Here is a 26,249-nt window from a genome sequence, read left to right as displayed (position 1 = left end):
TTTCATTTTAAAAATCACAAATTATACAGGATGTTGCATCGCTTTCCAGAGCGTCTGAAAACGAAGACGGAAGTGACGAGAAGGACTCCTCTCACTTGTGGAAGGCACTTCCGGGTTTGGCCCCCTTTCGTTTCCTGACTCGGGGAACCTGACAGCTGCTGTCTCCAGGACCAAAGATCGCTGAGGGGTTGCAGTCATGTCAGCTGCTCAGGTGACCAGCAAGGCGGCCCACACCGATGCGGCCACCAAGAAAAAGAAGGGCCCCGGTGCTTTGGCCACGGCCTACCTGGTCATCTACAACGTTGTTATGACAGCGGGGTATGTAGCGTGTTAACTACAGGTGCTAATGTTGCTGCAGCTGCTGTTGAGCGCGTGTATGCTATTATATCAAGACAGTGCTGCTAAAAACAGAAGTCAGATTTCTCCTCAGTATTTTGGAGGACTAGCTTGGGTGCATTTGGCGGTCGTATGCCTGCAGGTTATCATGTTAACGCTGCCGGGCGCGCTGTGGTTTGAAATAACTTTGAATTTGTAAGGCATCGTTTTACGGCTTATACAGATTAACGCTAGCGTCAACGAGGCGGGCACCGTAATTGAGGCTGACAGTTTCAAACAATGCTCTTGAGACACAGATGGTTCATTGTCTACTGAAAGTTTATCGTCCCTCCTTCATGTGTGCATTTTCGGTGGTAAAGTCAGTCCTCGCTGCGACCTGCGAAGATCAACTGAAAATAATTGTTCGAGTTAAAACAAAGCAGTACAACCAAAATGAAAAAGACTGTTTTTTTGGTACTTCTACTTTAATACTTATTATACCAGTAGTTATAATCTCACACAATACCGCCTATTTGAAATATTCTTCTGAAATGTAAATTTAAATTACAATCAGTGTTTTATTATCTGGCCTTTGCTGACCTCCAGTACTCGTATCTCTAACGATGAGAAAGTGTGACAAATCATGCAATCATTTTCCAGAGTCAAAGGAGACATCTTTAAACGTCTTGTTTTTCTCCAGAAGTCCCTAAAGCAAGAAGGACGATGAGTTATTTTCCATGTGGAGCAAAGAAAACTAGGTCACTGGTGTTGGTTCAATGGGTGAAACTGGGCTGACTTGCTCTGTTCTCTGACCATGTCAGAAAGATTATTCATAGCCTCTTCCAGATGTTCTGAAGAAATCAAAGAAATGTCTATGAATTATACTTTTTCAAATTAACAATGTTCACGTCACTTTTTCAGTCTATTCAAAATGTGAATATCATATAAGCTCGTTTCATACCGACGATATTGACATCTGTAAAAATTAGCTTTTGGCACAATGAGTTGTAAATTGCAATGTTACATGTTAGATATTCAGAAAAATAATTCGGTACAGAAAACTACTATTATAAACGAAACGATTATACAAACAGTTCTCAGTATAATTTCTGTTGAGTGAACAAACACAAACAGTAAATTGTATTTTGAACTGACCGGCAAATAAGGAGCAACAATGTTGATTCTAATAAAGTAGTTGTTTCAAAAACCTATTTGAGAAAAAGGCTTAAGATATTATCATTCATAATAATAATAATAATAATAATAATAGATTTTATTTGTCATACACTTTTAATTTGACACAAATCTCAATGTGCTACGGAGGGAAATATCAGCATAAAAGTCAACAGTTAGCACAAGATGTCATTAAACAACATGCAGTGACAATAAGCCTAAAAAGGCCCACAGGTTAAACACAAATCAAGCGAAGTAAAGGATCCTCAGGCCTTTTTTCCAAGTGTCAGTGGTCTGTGGAGCCCTCAGGTGGTCAGGGAGGGGAGCAGCTCAGTGACAGACTTGATCCCCATGATACAGAGCTCAAGCTCCCGAAGGGAGAGAGAACGTTGCCGTTTCGTGCTTCGTCTTGTTTTTCTGGTTATAGAATAAGGAGAGGTAGCCGCAGCTTTAGTCAAGAGCCCTCTGCAACTGTGGATGATCATTTAGCTTTACTCATAGTGAATTGATTCGGAAGATGAGGTTTACATGTTCAACCTCTGTCAAACCAACATACAGAAATGAGTAGATGGTTAATTAAACTCAGATGCAATCAAAGGAAAAATACAAGAAGCTGTAAAATTTGGGAAGAATTGAGTATAAGCTTAAGCTGGGTTTATTATTGGTGACCTTGGTTAGAATTTACAGTGATTATTTAATCAGAGTTAACTTAGAGATACATTTTCTGATTGTTTTTATTGAATGTTGACAGTTTGTCAGGGTATAAAATCATTCTGCTCTTCTTTGACTGCACTGATCTCCAAGCTGTTGTGACAAACGATGGTTGATGTTTGCTCTCTGTTCCAACCGGTTAGATCACATTGTGTGTCTTATAGTGGTTGCTTTGTACGGAGGAGGCATATACTTACACACACACACACATGCAAACACGCACTCGCGCACACGCATACACGCGCGCGCGTAGTTTCGCTGTTGAAAAGCAGTGCTTGTATTCAGTGGGTGCCACAGCAGATCAGCAGATGCGTTCAGTTTCTGGCCAACTGGCCCTGATGTTGATTTTGTCCTCCAGCAGTAACTGAGAATGAGGCTAATACATACCAGCCCCGCCCTCTATCCTGTCCAACCAGGAGTTTGAGCTGCTGAGGTCTCCTGCAGCTGGTATCTCCAAGAACCTGGCTCATTAGCTGACCTTTGACCTCATGCAAGATACATGTAACGGTCTATAATGTCCGATTGCATCATCGTATCAGTTTTATGGTCGTATATGGGCTGTAAACGGTGTCTTGCATCTGTTCCACATCTGCTAGTGCACTCTGGCCTGTATCAGACGTTTGCATTGCGCACAAACAGCACACATATGGCACTTTTCCAATGTCTGTATTATGTTTTTCCTGTCCCTGTTCAGGTGGCTGGTGATAGCTGTGGGTCTGGTCCGAGCGTACCTGGCCAGAGGCAGCTACCATGGCCTCTACTACTCCATAGAGAAGCCGCTCAAGTTCTTTCAGACTGGAGCTATTCTGGAGGTGAGACAAGCGTCAAATATGTATCAGTGCGGTGTAGCGCAGAGAAGTATCTGAGTTCTTAGAAGATATTGTGGCCTCGTTTTCATTCCGATACATTTTTAATCATTCAATTACTGGCGTATAACATCGTTTCACTCAATGATTACTCAGCCTTGTTGATGGTTGCTGGTCCGAGCAGTGCTGTGAATAATTGATGAAGATTTAGACGATTGGGTAATGGATAAGTGAACCAGTCACAAAGCTAGATACACCCTTTAATCTTGTCAAAAACGCCTCTCTATGTGGCTTCACGTCTGCACGTATGAAGGCGCCGTCTATAACAGGCCTGTTATCTGTGCAGCGGCTCGTGTGTCCTCTCATCTCTACCGTATCAGCAGTCAACTTGTATGTGTTGCTAAGCAGTGCTACGTAAAGGCACAGAAGCAAGGACACACTGTTATAAGGACATATGGTCTTATAGTGGGGCTGGACACGGGAGATGAAGTCCTCTGCTGTTTACTCATGTGTGCGTACACTCTCAAAAAGGCATACTGTATGTGTTTGGTGCAGAGGCGTTTCAGAGATCCTGTCCTGTAGCTCACTGACAGGAGGCTGCAGCTCACTGTTTGTATCATCTTGACAGCCTGAACACCACAGCCTCAGAGTGTCATCACAGATTCCAAGAATTGCCCACCTTTCAAAAATACTTGTCAACTTTTTGGGAAACTGACAAGGAGATAGGCACTCTCTTGTCAATGCAGCGACCAGCAGCTGTAGCTTCTCTTTTTTTCCCTCTCCTACAAGTCAAAAATGAAACAAAAATCCTTCCTTACGGCAACTCTGAGGAGACACAATTACTGAAATACAGAGGGCTTTCAAATCCCCATGTTCTGATGGTAGAGGGCTCAGTAGCTGATTGCTGACCACCATCAGTGATGGATGATGGCAGTGACCATCGGCCCAGCCCTGTTTTCTATATGAATTGTATATTGTATTCTGTTATTTATGTTTTTTTTTTTTTTTTAGAAAGTGCTTTAAAAATCAGAATGTCAACATGTGACTGTCAAACAACTCTCTAAATTCTGCCGGTCCTCGCCAGTATGGTGTGCTGTTATCGCACGATAGCTGAGCGTGTTTTTGCAGGGACGTATGCTAACCTGCCCACCGTTAAGTGCGCTAGTAGCAGCTATAAGCTAACAAATAGCCAGCTGTCTCTCAGGGTCTGAGCATCCGTCTTTTTGTCTGGCTCTGGACGGGAGAGTCAAGAAGCATTTTTTCCCCAAAAGGTTGGCGTGTTCCTTGAAGTAAATCCTTTCATTGGTTAAACAGCGTTCATCATGAAGTAATTTTGTTGAAACCATACACAGCAGGAAGAAAATCAGAACATGTGGTCCGTTTCTCTAGACTGTGCATGTTAGTTAACTGTGTCGTATTCTTCCTCTCACAGATACTGCACTGCGCTGTAGGTGAGTTTGTCCACAGCCTCCACCTTCACCTCCACCACTCTCACTTCCCAGTCAAGCATTCTGTTCATTAACTGGTTTCACAGGACTTTAAGAACAGAACGGGAGCGTACCAGTCAATGCAGTGTGATTCATCTAAATGTTCTTTTTTAGACGCTAGCTTTTTAGATTTAGGTATATTAAAGGTTAATAGAGAATATTTTGACTTGCTGAAGATGTTGGTTTGTTGTTTGATTTAAATACGCACACTGCTGTCTTTCAGGGTCTGCTAGCCAGATGATTTAGGTAAACAAATGAAAAAGCAAGACAAAACTCAGGGTACGTTTGAGTTGTCCGTTTTGAGGAGGGTTCCTATTTGAGTGATGTGAGCCGCCCCGCTACCTCATGATGTTCAATAGAGAGATCTTCTGCACTTTTTAGACATTTTATAAACTAAGCGGTTCACTGATTTATGATAAAAAAATAATAAGGGAATAATGCAAGAAAAAATAAGCGTTAGTTGCAGCCCTCGTCTCATCGAGCCGTTAAATGTCTGCGCTGTAAAGCCTGTTGACAAGATGGAATTAATTCATGTTCATTTATGAAGGGAGAAGAATGCGGCGAGGAAATGAACAACATCCCTGCCCTTTTCTCTCTTCATACTACTGGTCATCTTTTGCTAAATTGTGTGATTCCAGTTGGCCACAAAGCTTGCTTTTGATTTTTAACACGTGTCTGAAGAAGACGATCAAGGTTTTTTGCCAACGTTGAACGTTGCCACACAGAAAACACAAGAAACTAGTTGTGGTGATGTTGAAGTCATGCATCCACAGCCTAGTTCAGGCGTAACATTAGCTTTTTATTCATGACTGCTGCATTTATGCTTCATAAATCATAAAAGTAGTGTTTTTAAGTCTCACACTCTTTTGTTTGCCACAGAAATAATTTTCAGCAATTTTGAAAATACAATACAATTTAAAAACCCCATTAGCTTGTGGTTAAGGAGACCCGCGGAGATGCTAATATCGGGGTCGGCCTAAAAAAAAAAAAAAAGGGTCATCCCTGTGACAGTCAATAGATCTAAGTCTTCATTTCCCACTCATCCCTCAACAGTGAGCTGTGGTGAGTGTGTTACTGTTCACAAGTGTTTTTAGGCCACCGCGACTGAATCAGTCGCACAAAGCGCAACCTGTTTGACTCTTCAGAACTGCAGCTGTACAGCCTTGAAAGCATAACCCAGCCATATCAAACCCATGAACTTGAAATTCTGTGAATGCTAAATCTACCCGGGAAACTTGCCGTAACTAGTGAGAGTGCAGTGCAGTAGATGCTGAATTGCGGTTACATGGTTATTGTGAATGACCAGTGACCGCATGTGTAGATGCCTCTCGACAGTAAATATGTACAAACAAACAAAGCCTTTTCATATTTGAAATATTTGCCAGAGAGGAAGCCGGGGAGCTGCCGGCTCTGGTGGTGTTAACATGATAAGAAGAGACCAGCTCGCGCTTGGTTGCCTCAGCGCACTTCATTATCTGGGATTTGAAGCTAAAGCTAGCTGACCTTTCCCACTGCAAACAGGCTCCCTGCAGCTGCCGTTCTGTCTGCACATACACACACACATCGTTGGGTTTCCATCACTTCAGCGCACGTCACATTTCCTAGACTTGCTCCAGCCATAATTCTACTCTCTGATTTGGCAGATGCTTTTGTCCGAAGCGATGTACAAGTATAATTACTGCCACTTTTAACCTGCCCTGCATGTTATCTTAAACTGAAACCAAGTGTGTGGAAGCAGCTTCACATTCTGATAAAACACCAGCACACACAAACAAACCTTCTCTCTGCTGGCCAGTTGAAGATGCAGCATCATGCCTGCGTGATCCTCAGCTTTCAGTTCGACCTTCGGTTTTTGGAAATATCTGTTGTGTCGTCTATGACACGGACACACAAAAATCACTGTTGCTTAACTTACTTGTTAATGTAACTTGTAAATGTGTGGACACAGAAACACCTAAGTAGTTTTCCCAGAAGCTGATGAAAGCAGCAGCAGCAGTAATAAAATAGAAGAAATTTGTGCTCGGAAAACCAGCTTCCAAATGCAAAACATTTAATAAGGTTGTAAACTGAAATTGAGGCTATGAACACACACGTCCTACATCAGCTCCTACCAGGACTGCGTGACTTTCGGTCATATTTTTCTAGAGGGATTAACTAGAGTATTTACGTTTTGAATAACATTAATTTCATTTGCAAAACTAAAAACCCCAACTTTTTAGCACTAAGGTACTAAAAACCCCTTTTGAAAGTATAGAAATCATTGATCTTTAATGGCTAAAGTTTCTCTTCAATAGTTGCATTTATGTCATCTATTTATTCTGATGGTATATTCTAATTTTATACCAAAGGAACGTTCAAGCACCGGTACGGTGGTGTAACCAGCACGAGAGCGTTGATGTGTGAAGGGATTTTGGTGACACTACATTGTGTTTAAGTGAAGTTATTGAATATGTTGATTGAAGTTTAGTTCACACATATGAAGACCACAAAAAAACAACATAAAATATGTGTGTGATGGTGTGGTAGAAACCTGTAAAGGCATCTATGAGAAACACATTATAAAAGATGTACAAAAATTAAAAATACAAACCTCCAATCAAATATGAATGTTCAAAATGTAACAATAAGATAAGCGTGAAATTACTGTTGAGAACAGACGGAAAGAAAGAATTCACAGCGGCAGGATTATTTTTTATGTCCCTGTTTGAACCATGGTTCCCGCGCAGTCTTAAAAGTATAAAATTCAACAATCCGAAATTTAAGGCCCTTAAAAAGTCTTAAATTTTGGTGGTGGGTCTTAAAAATGAGGCGCCAAGTCTTAAATTGACTTTACGTTAGACCTAGCGTGTTAAAAAATGTTCCCGCGGGAGTGTCCGACGATGAAATCAGTTCGACCATATCAACGAAAAATTATTCAAGGTGGAACCAATAAAATGAGAAATGCGAATGCTGCGTGTCACATTCGCGTGGTCTGAGTTCCGTGTCGCACAGAAAGTCGAGCAGGTTACACGTGGTGGACGCGCGCGGTGAGTCAGATCGGGTATCTAAAATGGGCGAGTGGCGACTCAATGATCTGTGGCTGGACAAAGAAAGAATTGAGATGCTGGTTGAAGAGAGTTACTGGAAATCCGCTCGAAGCCCGTTGCACTTTGTGCAAAAAAATGTTCAACTGGGAACGTTAGGGATCAAGGCTCTGGAGTTGCATGCGAAGTCCAGTAAACATGAGACACGAGTCAGAGGCTGCATCGAGCCGGATATCTGACATCGTCTCCAGCAGACCCAGCACCTGCTGCTATGCCTCGACCTCCTCCAGCGACCCAGGTCTCCGCTACCGCTGCCCGGGTTCCCGGTACCACAATACAACATATGTCACTGATATAAACACTTAATTCTTACATACTCATTTTTCACTTTTTTAAAATGTATTATTATTATTATTGTTTTTACTTTTCAATTCACTCCCCTATTCCAGTTGCATTCTCTGTAGGGAAGGAGTGTGGTAGTGTTCATTTGTCAATGCCAAAATAAATGGTGAAATTGAGAATTCTGTATCTGTCTTTTTTTCAAATTGGTCGGTGCTGCCGTGCATCATTGGAGATCCTTTTTTCAGGTATCGATCAACTTGGGTCAGCACCACAAGCAAGCATTTTGTGTGTTGGGAAGCGCACTCATTGCTGACCAAAAGCTATCATATGGTGTCAGGAATAGGTCGAAAATTTCATTCAAAAAGTCTTTAAAAAAAAGGGTCTTCAATTTGACCTGTTGCCACTTGCAGGAACCCTGGTGAACAGTAGGGTTATTGTTCTTCCTGTTGCAGGGTCGTTGGATAGTCGCGCATGTCGAAGTCTCTTCTTATGCACAGACACTGAAACAAAGGAGTTCATTCAATTTTCATTTTCGTTCCACAAAATAACTCGGCGATATAAACTGACCACATGCTGATTTGTCATTGTTGAAAGAATAATACCTCATATTAGTTGCTGAATCTGCAGGTTTTTTTTTTTTAAACCATATCTCACTTTGAAGACAAGTGGACAGATCTGATTAATGTTTATGTCAAAAATAGTCAAAAACCTGAATTTAAAAAAAAATAGAGGTGAACTTGGTACAATGGCTTTGGAGAAAGTTGTTAATCCCATCAATTGTTACTGTAGGAGCAGCATTTTCTTCAGATAGTCTGTAAAAGTACTTCCCCGGTAATATTACAGATGTTGAATATGGATTAGTTAAACTATAATCAACAAGAATGTATTGTGCACAAATCTCTGATGTAATCTGTGTCAAGTTTTTGTCACTGTTCTTCTTGACTTCCTGATTTACAATTCTGAAAAAAAGTCAGCAGGTACTTTGGTGAGTACCAGCCACTGAATACTGAATAATTAAAACCAAATGTTTCAAAAAAAGGTGAGGTGTACTCTGATTTTATTTATTTTTTAGTTTGACCTGAATCTGTCTGCTAACATGGATGGGAGGCAGATTTAGGAACTGCACTGCAGTTAGCCACCAGGGGGCGATCCCGATCCCTTGGCTTGATATCCGTCTTTATTTACAGAGCTGTGGGCTAGCAAGTTCAGCGCGCGCAGCTGCCAGTAGTCTTCCTCCTCACGCTTGTGTTGTGTCTGCTGTTCCAGGAATCGTACCCTCCTCTGTGGTCCTTACTGGATTTCAGGTCATGTCCCGGGTCTTCCTCACCTGGGCCGTCACGCACAGTGTTAGGGAGGTAAGATGAGTTTCTGTTGTCTACATCAAACACACACACACACACACACACACCATGTAATGCACTTAATATGAACGACAGTATAATTAGTCACATGGCCTCATGTTCCTAGTTGATGAACTGTTGCCCTGTTAACACTGTAGGTCAGAGAGGACATGTGACATGTAAGTAACAGTCCGGCGGTCTTGCTGTAGGGCTGCAGGCGTGAATCGACTCAGTTTCCATGTATGGGATGTTTTTGTGTGCTGTGTTTGAGTTTGAACTGACATTTTTCCTTGCTCCTTTTTTCGTGCGTATACGTAGAAATTTAGTTTGTGTGCATCTTTTCATCGTCATACTTGCATATTTTTTAACCTAACGTCTGCGGTCTGATTTGTGAGCAAACAAACAGCATGGTTCTGTATGAAGCCAGGCCGATCTGTTGGAGAACCCTCCCCTCACCCCTGTGTGTGTGTGTGTGTGTGTGTGTGTGTGTGTGTGTGTGTGTGTGTGTGTGTGTGTGTGTGTGTGTGTGTTTAGGTGCAGAGCGAGGACAGCGTGCTGCTCTTTGTCACTGCCTGGACCGTCACTGAAATCATCCGCTACTCCTTCTACACCTTCAGCCTGCTCAATCACTTGCCCTACCTCATCAAATGGGCAAGGTAAGAAAATCGCCACTGTAGTGGTGACAGTGACTAGCTGTCATGTGACAAGGATCAGCAATGCGGACAAGAGCCTCAGTACTGGGTGAACAGACCGATTCTGTAAAAAGACGAATTTCCTCCCTTTTGATTGTGTTCAAACTAGATATTTATCACTTTCCCTGCGATGAAGTAATGAATGTGCAGGCCGAAACTTTATTATTCTCTAAGTTTTTGCTGGCATCAGCTGTAACTGTCAGTTACAGAATCTATACTTTTCTTTAAGGACGCTGAAATTTGTTTTTCCCAGACTTCTACCTTTTGTGCTTCGTTTATTATTTCTCTTTTGGCAGACAGGCTGGAAAGCGTAACGATGTGGAGTCCAGGTTAATAAAGTCATCGTCCGGTGTGTTGAGTTACACGTAGCCTCAGTTTAGATGTTCCTGTTAGCCAGACTCGGGGGGGGGGGGGGGCATGTCTTCTGTCATCATCCACATATTTAATCGGCAATTCTGTTCTGTATCTGTTGACGAAGTCCCAGAAACGCTGTAAAACTTACTGACTGCCGTGTCTGATTGGACGTCAGGACGTTCTCGCCTTCAGCACATCAGTGACTTGGGGAGAATGTCAACTCTGATTGGTTTTCACAGCACAGCGTCATGCAAATTCACCTCCAAAAAGGTTTTCATGTGTTTACTTTTGTAGAGCTTGCTGCAGTTAGTTAATGAAACACATTTATTCTGCATATTAATCCCAGAATGGAATAATTCAGAAATCAAAGTGATTGACTCTTCTGGTGTGTTCATTCTTGCTAAGTAACTCCAGCTGGTTATCAGGTATTGCAAAAAAAAAAAGTTGATTTATTATTATGTTTTCGTCCATAAGATAATAGTTTCATCTCTGTCTGTACTCTGGCAACTTTTAAGACATTTATTACTGTTATATTTGTTCTAAGTTTGTTCTTTAAAGTATATGTACGAGGAATATTTATCTGCAGTTTAGAAAGATGACTTGGGAAAATATTACTCATGGGGTCATTTTTTAAATTTCGTGCCCTGATATCCATCAGAATGTAGAGTTCGTAATGAAAAATGGTGACTGTCAGGGATGGACTATTAAATAGTCCATCCCTGACAGTCACCATTTGAAACCCAATCCTGATCCAGAGCTGCAGCTCCATTCATATTTACCTGTAAACAGCGTTCAAAATTCTAGGTTAGTTTTAGGAAGTATTAACGTTCAGATTAAGCCATTAAAACAGCCATGTTTTATTTTGGGGGGGGGGGGGGTAAAAGGTTCCATGAGCTACTGATTCTTTCACCTCCTCTCACGCAGAAACGCACGAGTGAATCTTGTTTCCGATGCTAAAACGATGAAGGGTCTCTGAATGCGATTAGAGATTAAAGTGCTGCTATTACAGGATTAATCATGACATCACTCTTCAGTTATTAAAAACGCCCACAGATATCCAAAAATCATCTGCTCTTTGCACCTTGACAATATCATTGATATTTGATTTATGGGACTCATCTGCATCTTCCTCCAGGGCAACAGTTGTCTTCCTCCCTGCGGTCTGCGTTGCTAGGTAGCCAATGAGACCTTTGCTGTATTGATAATTGTTCACCCTGAGAGACACAAAAATTGAAATTCTGAGAAGGCGGTTGCTTGACATGGAAAGCTTGTCAGGAGATGGACTTTTTTTCCCCGTTAATTCTCTATTTGATGCGCGCTTTCTGCAGATGTATAAGAGAGCATCTCAGTTTTCCCAAGCAAACCTTCCTCAACAGTTCTGTGATTCAGAATTTAGAGCCATGCAGACTGAGGCAACACTACTTCCTTGTTTCCATTCTTGGAAACTCACCGTAGTTTCACGCCACACCTTGTGGCGTAGATGGTCTCAGGTGTTTGCTTCACTGTCATTGAGTTTTGTCACAGCTCTTACTTCCATCAGAACATCTTCATCAACAGTTTAAATGGGTGGGAGATTCAAGCGTGAGGCAGTTTCAGCCTCCCCTTCACCTGGAGGTGAAAAAGAGTGCATGGAGAAGAGATGACATGGATGTGGCTAAGAGATACGCTTGTCCAGTCATAGAACTTCTACTTATTTCCTATTTTCCAAGAGTTTGAAACCTACAAATGACACAAGACAGACTTTTTTTCATGTATTTGGTGTCATCTGAAGTTGTATAAGCAGCAAACTAAGGCTGAGTAGCATCTTAACACTACATGTTTCAGTGGCGTTCACATATGTTTGTATAATTGTATTCCATGTTAATTATTCAGTCAGAAGCTGGATGACATAGAAGAGCTAAATCTCATCTGAATCAGCCATCCAGTGCACGACCAAGTGCAACATCAGACTGACGTTTTGTGCCGTCAGTCTGCCAACTAATCGGTTATAAAAAAGAAAGAATGCACAATTAGGGAACATGCAGAATTTAAGAGCATTTGACCTCACAGGAAAGTAGAAATCCTGAATTACATTAATTTTTCATGATTTTTTTAGGTGTTTTAGGTCTCTTAGGTCTGGTTTTTATTAATTTGTTTCTTCATTCCATCGATCCATCTTCAACTGCTTATCCCACCGCTTATTACACCGCTGATATGCTATCGCTAGCTTGTCAGCGGCTCAGGTCACAGCAGCTCCTAGCCCACCTTCTCCTGCTGTGTGTGAACGCTGGTGGTGTGAAATGCACATCCAGTACTTTCAATGACACTGATTTGTCAAAGATTTGCCGTCGTTTTGCTTTAGTCTTTTTGAAGTGTTTGCGGCCACGTCTGAACTAAAGATGGAGCATGTGTTTAGCCCCTCCTCATTTGGTGTTCTGTGTGACCCACGCTCTCTCAGCAGCTCTTTCTCAGGGAGGTTTGTTGCTGCTCTTGTACTCGTGCTCCCTAAAACCCCATTGTAAGACGAGCCGTTGATCATAGGATGAAGCAGGCTGTTTATACTGTATTGTATAGACCAGCTATGTAGCCTGCTCTTCATGTTGCATTCACAATGCCTAAAAAAACTGCTTGATTTTGTCACTGACACCCCCACCACCCCCCGCAGGTACACCTTCTTCATTGTGCTTTATCCCATGGGAGTGACTGGGGAGCTGCTGACCATCTATGCAGCGCTGCCGTCGGTGCAGAAGACAGGCTTATACTCTGTCACCCTCCCCAACAAGTACAACTTCTCTTTTGACTACTACACCTTCCTCATCCTCGTCATGCTCTCCTACATTCCACGTAAGTCAGCTAGCCAAAGTTAGCATTCTCCAGACAAGGGTTTACATTGTGTGCTTCCAGAAAGTCTCCAGAAGGGAAATGTAGTTTACAAAGCAAAGGGGGGGGGGGGGGATGTGTATCTGAGAATGATTCCTCAAAAGAATTTTAAACCTATAAGCTCTGCAAAGGCGTCTTAAATCAATAATAAGTGCATTTTTTTCTTGCCTGTATTTATCCGAGACAAAATTGGGCAAAGGCTGGAGAGTATGGCTGGCGTACACAGTTTTTGCATGCAATTTCGAAAGAATTAAATCTAGATTTGCAATCCAGGTTGCAAAATAAAGGTGGTGACAAATTCTGGCCCTGGGTGGTGCCGTCTCAGTGCGCATTTCACTGGCTGTACTTTTATTAATTTTTAACGGAAATTCAATTTTGGCCTGCCGCCAAGGTAAGAAAAAGTAATCTAGCGCTGGAGCATTTTTCCACTCTACTGAATTCCCTCAGATGGTTCGAGTGCATGAACATCAGCTGGAATGAAGGAGCAACTGAAAACAGTCATTAGCCATTGTTTTGGTTCTTCTTTCGTTTAATGTCTCCTCTTTTTCCTCTTGAAACATTTCTTCAAAGATTGGACCCAGAACACCTAATGAGCTTCGTTTCCTTTACAGTATGGAGGCACACAGATGCGTCCCCTACAGCCTTAACAAGGCATCAACTCTGTGTATGCAGTATCAGTACCTGTGCTCTGTCATGCTGTACCATTAATCACCATTTGAGAATTGGAGAGGTGGCATGTAGTACTTTTTCCAATAGTTTGAAGTTATGGAAGCCACAATAGCCAGAAAATGTCCCTGTTTTTGGTGGAATAGAAGATTATATTGTTGTTGTTTTCATTTTAGGTTTGATGTAAAAAAAAACAACTTGTGCTGATCCTCCTGTGCCTCTTAGTCTTCCCCCAGCTTTACTTCCACATGATACGGCAGAGGAAGAAGGTGCTGGGTCATGCAGAGGATTACAGCAAAGTGGAGTGAGTGAGCTTGTCAGCGTTCAGGGGGGGACCCGATCAAGGGAGAGACACCAAAACAACCGAGTCAAGAGGAAGAAAACCACGTCCGCTTATTGAAACCTAGAGCTCGACCCGTGTTGCCAGAGCTGACCTGGCGCACACTCCAATTATCAGATAACTTCATTCTTCTCACAGCTCTCATCTGGGTTGTGTAGCCGCTCGCCAAACGTGAATGAACAGGGTTTGTTTTTGTGTTCTTGTTGCTTTAATTTATGAACAATTTGAAATTTCTTTGGTTTAGTGAAGAAAAACTGCATTTTGACTTGGGTACAGTTGAGCTGGCGTCTGAGCACTGAAGGGAACTGGGTCATGGTAATGCATTGAGCCGACTGATGCACTGGTAGAATTCATAACTTCCTTTTAAATGACACTAGAAAATCCCTGCTAGATCTCTCACCTCCCTATTTTCCTTGACTACAATGTAGGGAGAGTAATGTGAAGATGACTACCGTTGAAACAGCGGTACATTTTGCATTTACTACGTTGGTGCTTCCTTTTTTTTTTTCTTCTTTTTATTTTTATTTTTTTGTTCATTCATTTCCGCCGAAAAGTTTGAATACATTCCTAATTTAATTCAATAAACCTCTCTCATTCTGTGCTTGCATGGTTTCTATGTTTCCTCCTGTGCTGGTGTTTGTTTGCTCGTCTTGGTTGCGTTCTTTGGTCTTTTGTGTCCTTCAATTTTTATTTAATTTTTTTACAGGTTTTTCAAGAGTGATTTGTGTCATTTGGTTTCATTTCTTTGTTTTAATGTTTTGGTGGTTTATACATCGTGAAAGTAGATGCATAAGGTCATAAGTACCTGATGGGTGGTGAGACTCGTAAAGTTTTTCCTTCATTTTCCCCTTAAAGTGAGAAAACTTTCCTTTGGTCTTCATGTGAAGGTGTTTATTTCTAGAATTTGTTGAAAGTAAATGTATCTTCTTTTAGGCTGAAATGCTGGTTTTAAAACCATTCAGATTAGAACATGCTCACTTTTATTCTTGCCATCTCCCCCCAAGTTATTAAAAAGGCCAATACAATTATTACAGTTTTTTATTACAAGAGAACAAGTAGACATGAAAGTAGTTCCAGTTGCTTTTTGTTTTGTTTTTCAAATGTTCAAATGACAATGATTTGTGAGGCCCCAGAGCGGCAGGGCTGGCTACGAGCTACTGAACATGATGGGGGATTCAGCAGCGCAAGAGCCAGATGTGGTCCTCAGGAGTCAGTAGAGAGCATGAACTGAGTAAAAAGAGACTGTACACAGGAGAACAACCCGACAAGTACACAGACAACTGCTTGCCTCCAGCTTTTGGGCACACCTACTTGAAAGTGTTGTTTCAAGCCCGTTTCCAATAAGATAAGGTTTTGGGTTTTGTTTTTTTGTTTTGCAAAAAAGAACAGAAAGCACAGATGAGTAAGGCAGCAAATTTGTAGCATTGTAGCCCGAATATGTGCTGGATGTTAAATTATGTGGACTGGTACTTTAAAGTGATGTCACTATCATTTTGGCGCATGAAGCTGGTGAATATATGTCATAGCCATGTGGGACAAGAAGAAACTGAACTCAGTTTGTCAAAAGTGATGAACAGTTTGGAGAGAGGTGGGACGTGTGTGTGTGTGTGTTTTAAACTACATTTTATTTGGGAATGTTTTCATTTGATGCACCTTCTACCATGTTAGCTCAGTGTTTTAATTTGTGAGCTTTAAAGTGTTACTTCACCCAGAAGTATATTTTACCTTTCAATACTCCCACTTGGGGTCATAAAGGTGTTTCACAGATACCAGATGATGCACTGAAGAATTTGTAAACTGCCATTTTTGGTGTGTGTGGGTGTTTGTTAGTCATCATTCACCATTAGTTTTAAGCTACATGCATGTGACCCTGTCTCTCCGCATTCTGACGTCACAAAGCAGTTGTGCAGGTGGGAAATGATGTCTTTTTTTTTTTTTTTTAGCTCAAGACGTATTTCTAAGGACTTGAAAAAAGGGGGGGAAAAAAACTTTTTTTGGGTGAAGTATTGCTTTATTGTAATTGTGAATGGGTTTGAATCACTTTCAGTTTGGTTGAAGCTGTTTTCTACACATGTACCTCAACACAGGGCTCTAGGGCACTCATCTTCTGATCAGGGTGAATCCTCCACACCCACCTCCCCATCACTGCGGTTCGCCAGTAGAGGTCAGGAAAAACGACTTTCACCTATGGTGAGGTTGCTCTTCAACAACACCAATTAACACCCTTTCTTTTTACCTTACACGGTCATTTTGCTTCACCCCAGTCAAATGCGGGTGAGTTGAATTTTGTTGTGCGTTGAGATGGAAAAACAGACAAGAATTCCAAATCCAAAGCGCTCCTGTTGTTTTCTGGATAAAACTTCCCGTCGTGTCCCCATTTCAGGCGGCCGTTTCACTGGGTGTGTTGCTCCATTTTTAAGTAGTTATAAAGTGGCAAAAGTGAAATGCAGTCACAGGAGCGCATTTGATTCAGTTCATGTTCATTCAAAATATTTTAAATAGTGGAAACAAAATTAGTTCACAACATTTCAAAACATTTTAGTGTTGTAAAGCCTGACCTGTACTCAAAAGTCCTGACCTCTAAACCATTCAGTTGACCCCTGTGAGCTCTCATTACCATAAACCTCCCTTACACTCTTACTATGTAGCAAGCTGAACAGCTGGTAATATCAGATCTACTCATTATGGATTTTTGTAGTTTGTTTGTATCCTGAATAGTTGGTTGAGCATGATTTGTTGGAAATGGCTTGCCGAAGCAGAGGGGCAGCTTGTGCAAAGTGCATGAAGGAACGATCTGGATGCCTGGAATGAGGATCTGTTACAACCAAAACTGAAAACTAAAATTATACAAAAGCATGGCATATGATACCACACGACTGGTTCTACTGAATAAAGGTTTTGATACAAATGTTTTGCATGGGACCAGCGGACTTTGTACAGGTATGAATGATGAGTATATATTTACAATAAATCTGTAATATGGAGAGCACATTTACAGTTTATTTATTAGACATTGTTGATGTGTCATGTCAAACTGATGGCGCTGGAAGATGTCACAACTCTGCACAAACCAACTCAAGGTATCTCAAGACCCACTAGACACTTCACACTCACATGAAAAATGGACGTGGTGCCAGGATGATGCGACCCCCCCCCCCCCCCCCCCCCCCCCCCCCCCCAGCGTGTCACACCACCAGCCTGTAATGTAAATCATCAAGAGGTCTTGGATACAAATACTTGACTGGCTGTGGTGCATTTAGGCTCATCTGCAAGTGTCACATATTCTATGAGCGGCGTTTCCGTCACAGGAACTCTGCGTTTCAACTGCTTGAATGGGGGTCAAAATTTAGTTGATTTGCCACAGAAAAGCCCCTGCTGGAGGGGTACTACTTTTTAACGGCCCAGGAACTTTGGGGGTGGGGCTTCGATGTTGGAGAATTCTCATTGGTTGAGTACCTGCAGATTTCCGCGGGTCATTTGTCTGATTTGCATATTCTTCCAATGGACATAGCAGGCAGGGGAAAATGAAGACGACAACAGGCCACAGGAACTTTTAGTTCCTTGAAAAGAGGCAACTGTGCCTGTACAGTGTATCTGCACTGTGCTACAATGATCAACAACAACAACAATCGCAGTATGTCATTAATATACAGTATCTGTTATTTTCTAACCCAAAACATTTTTTTTCACAAATATTTTCCCCTAGACAACAACATATTCCTGCATCCACACCAAAAGATGCTCTGTATCTTGGTACTTTATTTAAAAAAAAATCATGGATTTCTGATATATTTTTATAATTTGGTTTTGAATGTTTAAATAATTCCTGTTGACTTGACCTTTTCTCTGACCCAAACATCTGCAATCAATCGTTCAGGTTCTGATTAATCCTCCTTTAATGACATGGTAGATTAATTATATGGTACTGATCGATGTATCAGGAGGTTTTTGTGTATGATGGCTCTAGAATCGTGTTCTCAGAGATGGATGAAGTGCTGAACGTCTCTCTGAGAGTTACCTAATGAAAAGTTTTCATTTCTCCTCAGAATTTTCTTGTTTCACTGTTTAACACTCCAATCTTAAAATGTATTTAAAAGCCATATTTGCTTGTAACCTATAGACAAATATAAAGTCGTTTCACGTTTCAGAAGTAACAATGGGGAAAATAACAAAATGGTACTGTGGGGGTGTATTTGTTTGTAATTCCCCCAACTTTAAACTTTGGTTCATAATCTAATGTTACATTAAGTTTAAACATTTAAAAAAATGAAGCAAAATAGAGAGTACAATTCCTCCATTTTAAAATAATAAAAGTAGAATGTATAACCATCTCTAAATATCAAAGTACACGGCATACATATGTGCTTACAACAATACTAACATGAAGTATTTTTATTTCTGAAAAAGTGGTCATTGCTCCCCCACAGCCGCGGCAACATCAAACATCTTGGATGAAACAAACTGAGATAATTATTGACAACCACAGAAAAAATAAGCACAGCAGCTCATAAATTCTTAAGAGAACTTATTGGTTTCCCTGGTGTATTTATATAAAAGCACAGTGGTGCAGTGGTCAGCACTGTGGCCCCCCAGCAAGAAGGTTCGGGGTTCAAGTCCTGGCTGCAGCACGGGATCTTTCTGGGTGAGTCTCCATGTTCTCCCTGTTCCTGCTGGGTTCTCTCTGGTACTCCGGCTTCCTCCCACAGTCCAAAGACATCAAGAGGGACCAGGTTAATCCAGACTCTAAATCAGGGGAGCCATGTGCCATGGAGGACCACGTGTATGCAGGTTTTCCTTCTAACTTCAACAGGTGATTTCACTGATGAACACACCTTCAGCCACAGAGGAGTGTTCATCAGTGAAATCACCTGTGTTGGCCCTGCCATGGACTAGCGACCTGTCCAGGGTGAACCCCGCCTCTTGCCCAAAGACTGCTGGGATAGGCTCCACCCCCCACCCCCACCCTTAACAGGATAAGTGGTAGAAAATGGATGGATGGATGGAATTACATAATAGAAAAAAATACTTTCTACAGAAATACTTACGTTTCAGATATCTGAAAAATTCTGACCAGAATCTGACAAGAAATTGATAAAGCAATGTTTTAATCGGGAGTATTGACCCACGTCACCCTAACCCATGACCCCATCATGATCAAACATTCAGATGACAGTCACATAGAAGAACAAGGGTTGTTTTTTTTTAACAATTTCATTATAGTCATAAATGAGTAAATAGATTTTTAAAAAGTGGTGGAGAATTTATCTGAGCTTGTTTTGGATTTTTCAGGCCTACATGCAGATGCACACTGCGCAAAATCCATGAAATCTTTCCATTTCAAAGCAACAGCTCATGAGTAAACATAAACGTAGATCTGGCTGAACATTTGAGGCCTTATTCTGTTTAAGTCACATCCTTTTTGAGTGTCTACCCTCTGATTGGTTACTACAGAGACATTTTGAGCTTTTTTTGAAGTTTGACTTGCAGTCTCCTGATCCCTTCTTGCATAATGACCTCCTCCCGGTAGTTCATTCGAACAAATGCTCTAATCACATTATAACTGACTGAAGCAGAACATCCAAACAAAATATCTGAGCGTGGCTGAGTGTGAATCTCGTTTGTTGCACATACTGTGTGTGTGTGTGTGTGTGTGTGTGTGTGTGTGTGTCTGTTTCTGTGTTTGTTCCCCTGCATAAAATGTGGCTGTGAAGGTTCCTCTCCACCAGGATGAGTCACAACTCTTCTCATTCTTGTGAAAGAAAGAATTAAAAGCTACACTGAATTGTTAAAACTTTTTTAGACCCAAATAATAATAATAATAAAAAAATCACACATGAATTATTCAGCGGTGTTCCTCAATCTCTTTGTGTTTGATATGTCATTGCGCAGGGATTTTGACTACTTTCATCAATTCACCAGTGACTTAAAATGGTAATGTGATTTAAACTTTAAAAATTATAAATTCATCTAAAACTGCAATATTTATTGCAGATTAATAGAATATACTACTACTGTAAACAACAACAATGATAATAATACATCCATCTATCCATCTTCAACTGCTGATCAGAAATTGGGTCGCAGGGACACCGATTCCAGCAGGGAACTCCAAACTTCCCTTTCCCTGGCCACATTGACCAGCTTTGACTGGACGACCCTGAGGTGTTCCCTGGCCAGCGTGCAGATGCAGTCCCTCCATCTGGTCCTGGGTCTGCCCTCCACCCTCCACCCAGTTGGATGTGCTTGGAACTCTTCCCCGTGGAGGCACCCAGGCGGCATCCTGACCATGTGCCTGAACCACTTCAACTGGCTCCTTTCCATGCAAAGGAGCAGCAACTCTACTCCCTCTCAGGTCACTGAAATTCTCACCTTATCCGTAGAGGACACCAGACAGCCTTCTAAAGGAAACCCATGTCTGCTGCTTGTGCTCATGATCTTGTTCTTTAGTGACCCATTTTTAATGATCATAGTTGAAGGTAGGAACAAAGACTGACCAGTAGATCAGGAACTTTGCCTCCTGGCTCAGCTCTCTCTCAACAACACTCCCGCTGATCTGACTCATCACCCCAACTCATACCCCATAGTTCCCGCACTCAAGAGTAGGGACCCTGAAATACTCACACTCCTTCCCTTGGGGTTAGGACTCATTCCTTACCTGCGGTGGACTATCCATTCAGCCACTTCACCCTCCACTGAGAACCAGCTCAGCAAGAGCCGAAGGTCACAGACCGATGATGCCAGCAGGACCACATCATCTGCAAAAAGCAGTGATATAGAAATAACAATAATTATTATATTAATGCATTTTAATTAGGGGTGCCTTTCACAACACCCGAGTTCACCTTGGAATGAATGAGAGTGGTAATAGTCAAAAAGCAATTAAAAAAACAGCAAAACTTGTCAAGGACATGGAGTAAACAGGACATGACAAGAGACATAAAGAGGGCAAGTAGAAGGAGGGATGAAGTACCAAGACAAGGGACGGGGGACTGACGGGCAATGACACTTGATAAAGATACAGATTTGTCTTACATGGTTGTCGAGGTTACCGTATTAAATTTCTAGTATTTTTAAGGAAGTCCAGTACCCGTGGTAACCTTGTAAGTACTTCTGGCCTGTCTGCAGGACGACAAGCACAAAACATGCTACTTTTGCTAATAGAGTTTAGGTCAGTGTGGCCTGAAACTCCTCTCTATCAGTCTCACGTGGTTGTGACCCGGTCCACTTCCCTTATGGCTGCCTTAACAGCTAACAATAAGAGTCTGCCAGTGCCAATGAAGAGAAGGAAATTGGACCATCCATGAGCAGCAGGATGCTGAATCCTGGGAAGGACAGGGGTTAAGGAGGAGGCTGCCTGAAACCTCCCAGGTGGTGCTCAGGCCAGAACTAGCCATTTAGTGGCAGTACAGTCACTGGACAGGCTGAATGCATGCTGCTTGGGGGGGGGGTTGTGGCTCTTCTCTCTCCCGTCCAGGATTAAACTGAGCTGTGGACGATGATGATGATGCCAAAATGCAAAATGCCCTGTTTGTCCCTCATGGTGCTCTTTTCGCAGCAGCCACTTTGACATGTCACTGGTGGGTCAACACAAATGATGGCCCCATTTCTTTAGGCATGCTGGGGCACTGGTATTCTGCATGCTGGCTTGCTGGGATGGCTGTGATACACCAAACAGAATGGAACCATAATTGCTTCTATCAAGTACACCTGGGTTGGCCCTGCTGCATGTGTTACATGTGTGGAGGGCCTATGGAGAACAAAACAGAGACAAGTCATCGCAAAAAGTAAGGTGCAGTTGTTGTTTTTATGAAAATATCAGATGAGATACTTAAAGTGATCTTTTGCAGTGAAAGTTGTATTTATCAGTAATGTGCTTTCATTGTGGCTTTCATTGTGTGTGTTTGCTCTCTGTTCTGTGGGGGGGGGGGGGGGCTACTGCTTCTGTAATACTTATGAAAGCTGCTAGTCACATTAGCTAAAACATGAACTTGCTAACTGGCCAGGCTGTGTTGTAACATCTGTGTTTGCGTGATCTATGAATAGTTGTTATGATTCAGTTGCACAATAAATTCACAAGAATGAGTCTCATTTATGAAATGTTCCTTCTGTGCACGTATTTGTTCTTGAACAGCGTGGCTGCACTGGCGATCTGGCAGACTTGATATGCCTGCCTCTTTTTACATAAAATGGTCAGGTCCTGCCCCAAACCAGTGGATGCTAGCAGTGATTTCATACTGAAACTGAACTGCTCTGGAGGTGTGGCTACCGTGACATTGTTTCATGCGGCCTCGAATCAGTGGCCGTGGCCCTGGTTGGTATTTTGTGTATTCATGGGAGTGTAAAGATGTCATCCATTGATTGTGTTAGGCAGTTTACACCAGGGCCACAACAAGTCCTCTAACTCATATGACCACAAATTGCATTTGTTCCATTAATACAACACACAGGAGCTTTACTTTAAATTGGACCTCTACCAGCAGCAGAGGGTATGCTACAAATACGCTGTCTCTGTGCATCGTGGGTAACTTGATGATAACCTTAGATGAGATACAGGGGTTAAGAAAGGAAAGTGGTCAGTAAATAGTGATTTAAAAACCATACCTAACTCATTTTGGGTTTTTTTTCCCCACCATCTGGTAACATTAAAGCATGAGTGACTAGAATTACTAGTAACACTTTTGTATTTACCTATAAATTGTGTTACAAAAGCTCAGGTAGCTCAGAGTTATCTTTGGAAAAGTCTCCTATCTTGAATATTACAACTGCTTTGTGACATTAAAGTTTACTTTCATAAGTAAACATTTTTAACTGTAAAACTATGGTAACAGCAAACTTGTAATCATCTCTTTTAACGCTACAGTTCAGTCCTGTTACACACTTGTAAAAAGTGTTAGTGCTTGCTACTTTTGCAACTGAAATGCCAGCAATCTAAGCTAACCAGCAGCAGACATCCATCTGTTCAACAGCGTGCAGGCTGACTCAGCACCCCTCCTTATCCCATCTTCTCCTCCGAATCTCACCAGCGGTTAAAAGCCAACCCTTCATTTATGGGATGGTAAATGTGGCAGGGTTCTGATCCCATACACACTCACTCCGGTCACAATGAACTTTGTCCACTCTCCACTTCTTGTTGTTTGTGCGGCTTCTTCTGAAAAGTGTTTGCAACCCGGTGTGGAACCTGCTTGGTGGGGCTCACAGGTTTCACACCTCCACGCTGCAGGAAGAGCACTGAGCTACTATGCCCATAGCAGAGCAACAAGTAAAAATCCATAAATACACGCAGACTGGCCATGAGAATGAGTGAGAGGGATGTTTTGTCTTAACTGTGTCTTTGAATATTTTTTTAAACAGTTTCAGAGAGACAGATAGAAACTGTTTTTGTTTGTTTTGCTTTATTAGCCTAAGCATTTAATTTTTACAGTGTATGTAACATAAGTGTTTTTTGGTCAACATTTATGAAGGATAAAATGTGGTTAAACTAATCTGTATTTTTGTTCTCCAAAGACGAGAACCAAGACTTGCACCCGAGGAATCGAACGGCACATGGGCGGTAGGTCCAGCTGGCTCCACCAGGAGGATGACGCTCTCCGCCCCAGTGCCCCTGCTTCACACCACAGTTCCCATCAGTAACGCCACGCATTCCCACAACTGACGACACTTGCCTCTCAAGGCTGCTCGCTGTCACCGACTACAGTAATCTTAGACTCAGAAACCAAGAACTCGCCCATGGTGTCTATTTAACCATCTGCACACGGCCACCACAGGTGAGTAGTCATGTGATCTAACGAGGCACAGAAGGGCAATACACTGAAAAACAATCAGTTGTAGAACTGCATGTCTACAACGGACAGTGGTCATTGAATGGGCAGATAATATCCAAAAGTGAGGTGAAACTTTTGGCCAGTGACCGCAGCTGCCAAAGCGATATCAAAAAAAAAAATAAAAATTTCCTCTTTAATGGAATACTTAAGTATAAGGAGAAATAAAACTTTAATATCAAGCATCTCAAATGTGACTCTGATAGAGTGAGATTTTTTTTTTTGCAAGACCAAGACACTTGGACCACCTCTCCCGCAGCTTCACTGCAGAACAGATTGGCCCCCAGCTTCACTCTTATGTATTCGATACAGAGCGCTGAGGTGTAACAACGTGTCTGTCTTCCTCTGGTTGTGGAACTTGTCTTTCAGCCTTGATCAATATGAAAGGTAAGGTACGATGGGGCTGTAGGGGATCTGCTTCAAGCAAACGTGTGGCTCCCTGTAACAAGTGTTTGTTATGAATTAACGCACAATGTGCAATTAAATAAGACAAATGCTCTTTTCTGCACGCAAATGACCTTCCCATCACATTGTAAAAACACCAGGAAGGAATTGTTTTGCTCTCACGAGTTCCTGCCTCTTCAAACACATGTTAATATTCACACAAGTTGTTACCAGAACCTGCCGCTGTGGCTGCTGTTTATTGGTACACCACTCTCATCTTTCTACAGTTGAATTATAAACACCTGAATACATTTGTTTAATATCGTTTCAAACACTGGAGTAATGCTAGCTGTTCAGCTAGTCTGTACAAAGTTCACATTCCCATCATGAGGCTACCTCTACGGGCACTATACTACTTTGACTCAATGATCTCATGGTCAGTCGCTGTATTCTAGGATGCAGTTCAACCCTGAAAACCTCACCTCAAGATTTAGGAGCTGAGAGCGAGCGCCTAGCTGAGGAAGCAATGCACTTAAAGCTGAATACAGATATATCCTGAAAAAAAATGTAAGGTCCTTTAAGGTTTTGTTAGACTGTGGGCATGAAACTGTAGGCCAAAGAAATGAGTGTGGTTTTTTTTTAGACTTGTTTTCTCCTATTTGTTGGTCAAGGGCAAAAGCTAAATGCTAGAAGGTTAGCGCATATTTTGTTATTTTAGAGTCATGTGTGTATCACTGACTATGGGCCCTACCTATGGCACCAGGCGGCTAGTGGATGGTGTGTGTGTGTGTGTGTGTGTGTGTGTGTGTGTGTGTACTGTACATTTGGGGCATGATCAGGCTCATATTGTATTCAGATGGCAGAGGCACTCATGAGCTACCTAATTATTCATAGGTGTGTTTAGGGAGTGAAATAAATCAAACCAATCAGTCATTCCCTTTAAAGCCCACGTTGTGCCAGGACTCTGCGTGTTGTGTTTAAATTCTGGACAGTTCTAACGCAGGCACTTCTCCTCTCTCCCCTCCTCTCTGCACATTTTTTAACTGTCATCACCTGTTGCACTTTGTAGTTTGGCCCTGGTGTCTCACAGTCTCTCTGTGTTTCCACAGATCCACCGGAGCTCCATCTCTCTGCACCAACCACCGCCTCCATCGCCCCCCCCCCTTTCCCCTGCTGTTAAACCGGCCTGCGCTCCCCTTCCATGAACCAGTCGACCATCCAGCCCCCCATCAAGCTGGCTTGCTCTCCCTGCCTCCCCTTCCAGAAGCTTCCTTCTTCAACTGTTATTAACATTTCCATGTTTCCCACATTCTGCATTGTAAACTGTTTTCTTGTCTGTACCAACATCTACTGCACGTCTGTCCGTCCTGGGTGAGGGATCCTCCTCTGTTGCTCACCCTGAGGTTTCTCAGATTTTTCCCTGTTCAAAGGATTTCTATGGCGTTTCTCCTCAGTCGATGTGAGGGTCTGAGGGCAGAGGATGTTGTTATGATGCCATGTGAAGCCCTTTGAGACAAACTGGTGGTGAAAACGGGCTATACAAATAAAATTGCCTCGCCTTGCCTTGAAGGAACAGAACTCCTCCTGAAGGCACGCAAGCATGTGATAATACGGGAGCAGCAGGGGTCCGCTGAAGCCATGGAGGTGAAGCAGGCCTGGGAGGAGGTGGCTGCCAATGTTTCTCTGTTTCTACATCAACAGAACCTCACTGCAATGCAGCGCATCCGTTTATCTGACTGATGCACCCTTCAAATAGCACTTCACACACAACACCACAGACCAGGTCTACGGCGTAAATGGTTTCTGGTGTCCTAAAATAGCAACACGCCACTGTCACACCAGACCACGCCTCATTAACATACTTAAGCACCTGCCAGTGCTGACGGAGCACAAGTTCATTAGCTAGTTAAAGGGTGCGGGGCTTAGTTTGAAGACATGG

General features: G+C 42.2%; 1 protein-coding gene across 1 annotated transcript; it reads left to right on the top strand.

The window, feature by feature from the left end:
* Nucleotides 1-108: 108 nt before the first annotated feature.
* Nucleotides 109-14,709, top strand: hacd2 (3-hydroxyacyl-CoA dehydratase 2). The gene is made up of 7 exons (XM_086220878.1): nucleotides 109-318; nucleotides 2,894-3,011; nucleotides 4,438-4,456; nucleotides 9,124-9,212; nucleotides 9,732-9,853; nucleotides 12,888-13,066; nucleotides 13,994-14,709. The coding sequence occupies exons 1-7, from the start codon at nucleotides 197-199 to the stop codon at nucleotides 14,074-14,076; spliced, it is 732 nt and encodes a 243-aa protein (XP_086077004.1). The 5' UTR covers nucleotides 109-196; the 3' UTR covers nucleotides 14,077-14,709.
* Nucleotides 14,710-26,249: the final 11,540 nt, after the last annotated feature.

The sequence above is a fragment of the Aulostomus chinensis genome, chromosome 12, assembly GCF_037954235.1.
Source record: "Aulostomus chinensis isolate RoL2024-O1b breed Wild chromosome 12, RoL_Achi_v1.0, whole genome shotgun sequence".
Classification (NCBI taxonomy): domain Eukaryota; kingdom Metazoa; phylum Chordata; class Actinopteri; order Syngnathiformes; family Aulostomidae; genus Aulostomus; species Aulostomus chinensis.
The sequence above is the reverse complement of the archived record's forward strand: the minus strand, read 5'-3'. Positions and strand labels throughout refer to the sequence as shown.

Excerpts from the sequence above, each read along its gene's own strand:
- hacd2 (XM_086220878.1), top strand. The coding sequence starts at position 197 with ATGTCAGCTGCTCAGGTGACCAGCAAGGCGGCCCACACCGATGCGGCC. Across the intron at positions 9,854-12,887 it reads TACCTCATCAAATGGGCAAG|GTACACCTTCTTCATTGTGC; the intron begins GTAAGAAAATCG and ends CACCCCCCGCAG. Across the intron at positions 13,067-13,993 it reads CATGCTCTCCTACATTCCAC|TCTTCCCCCAGCTTTACTTC; the intron begins GTAAGTCAGCTA and ends TGTGCCTCTTAG.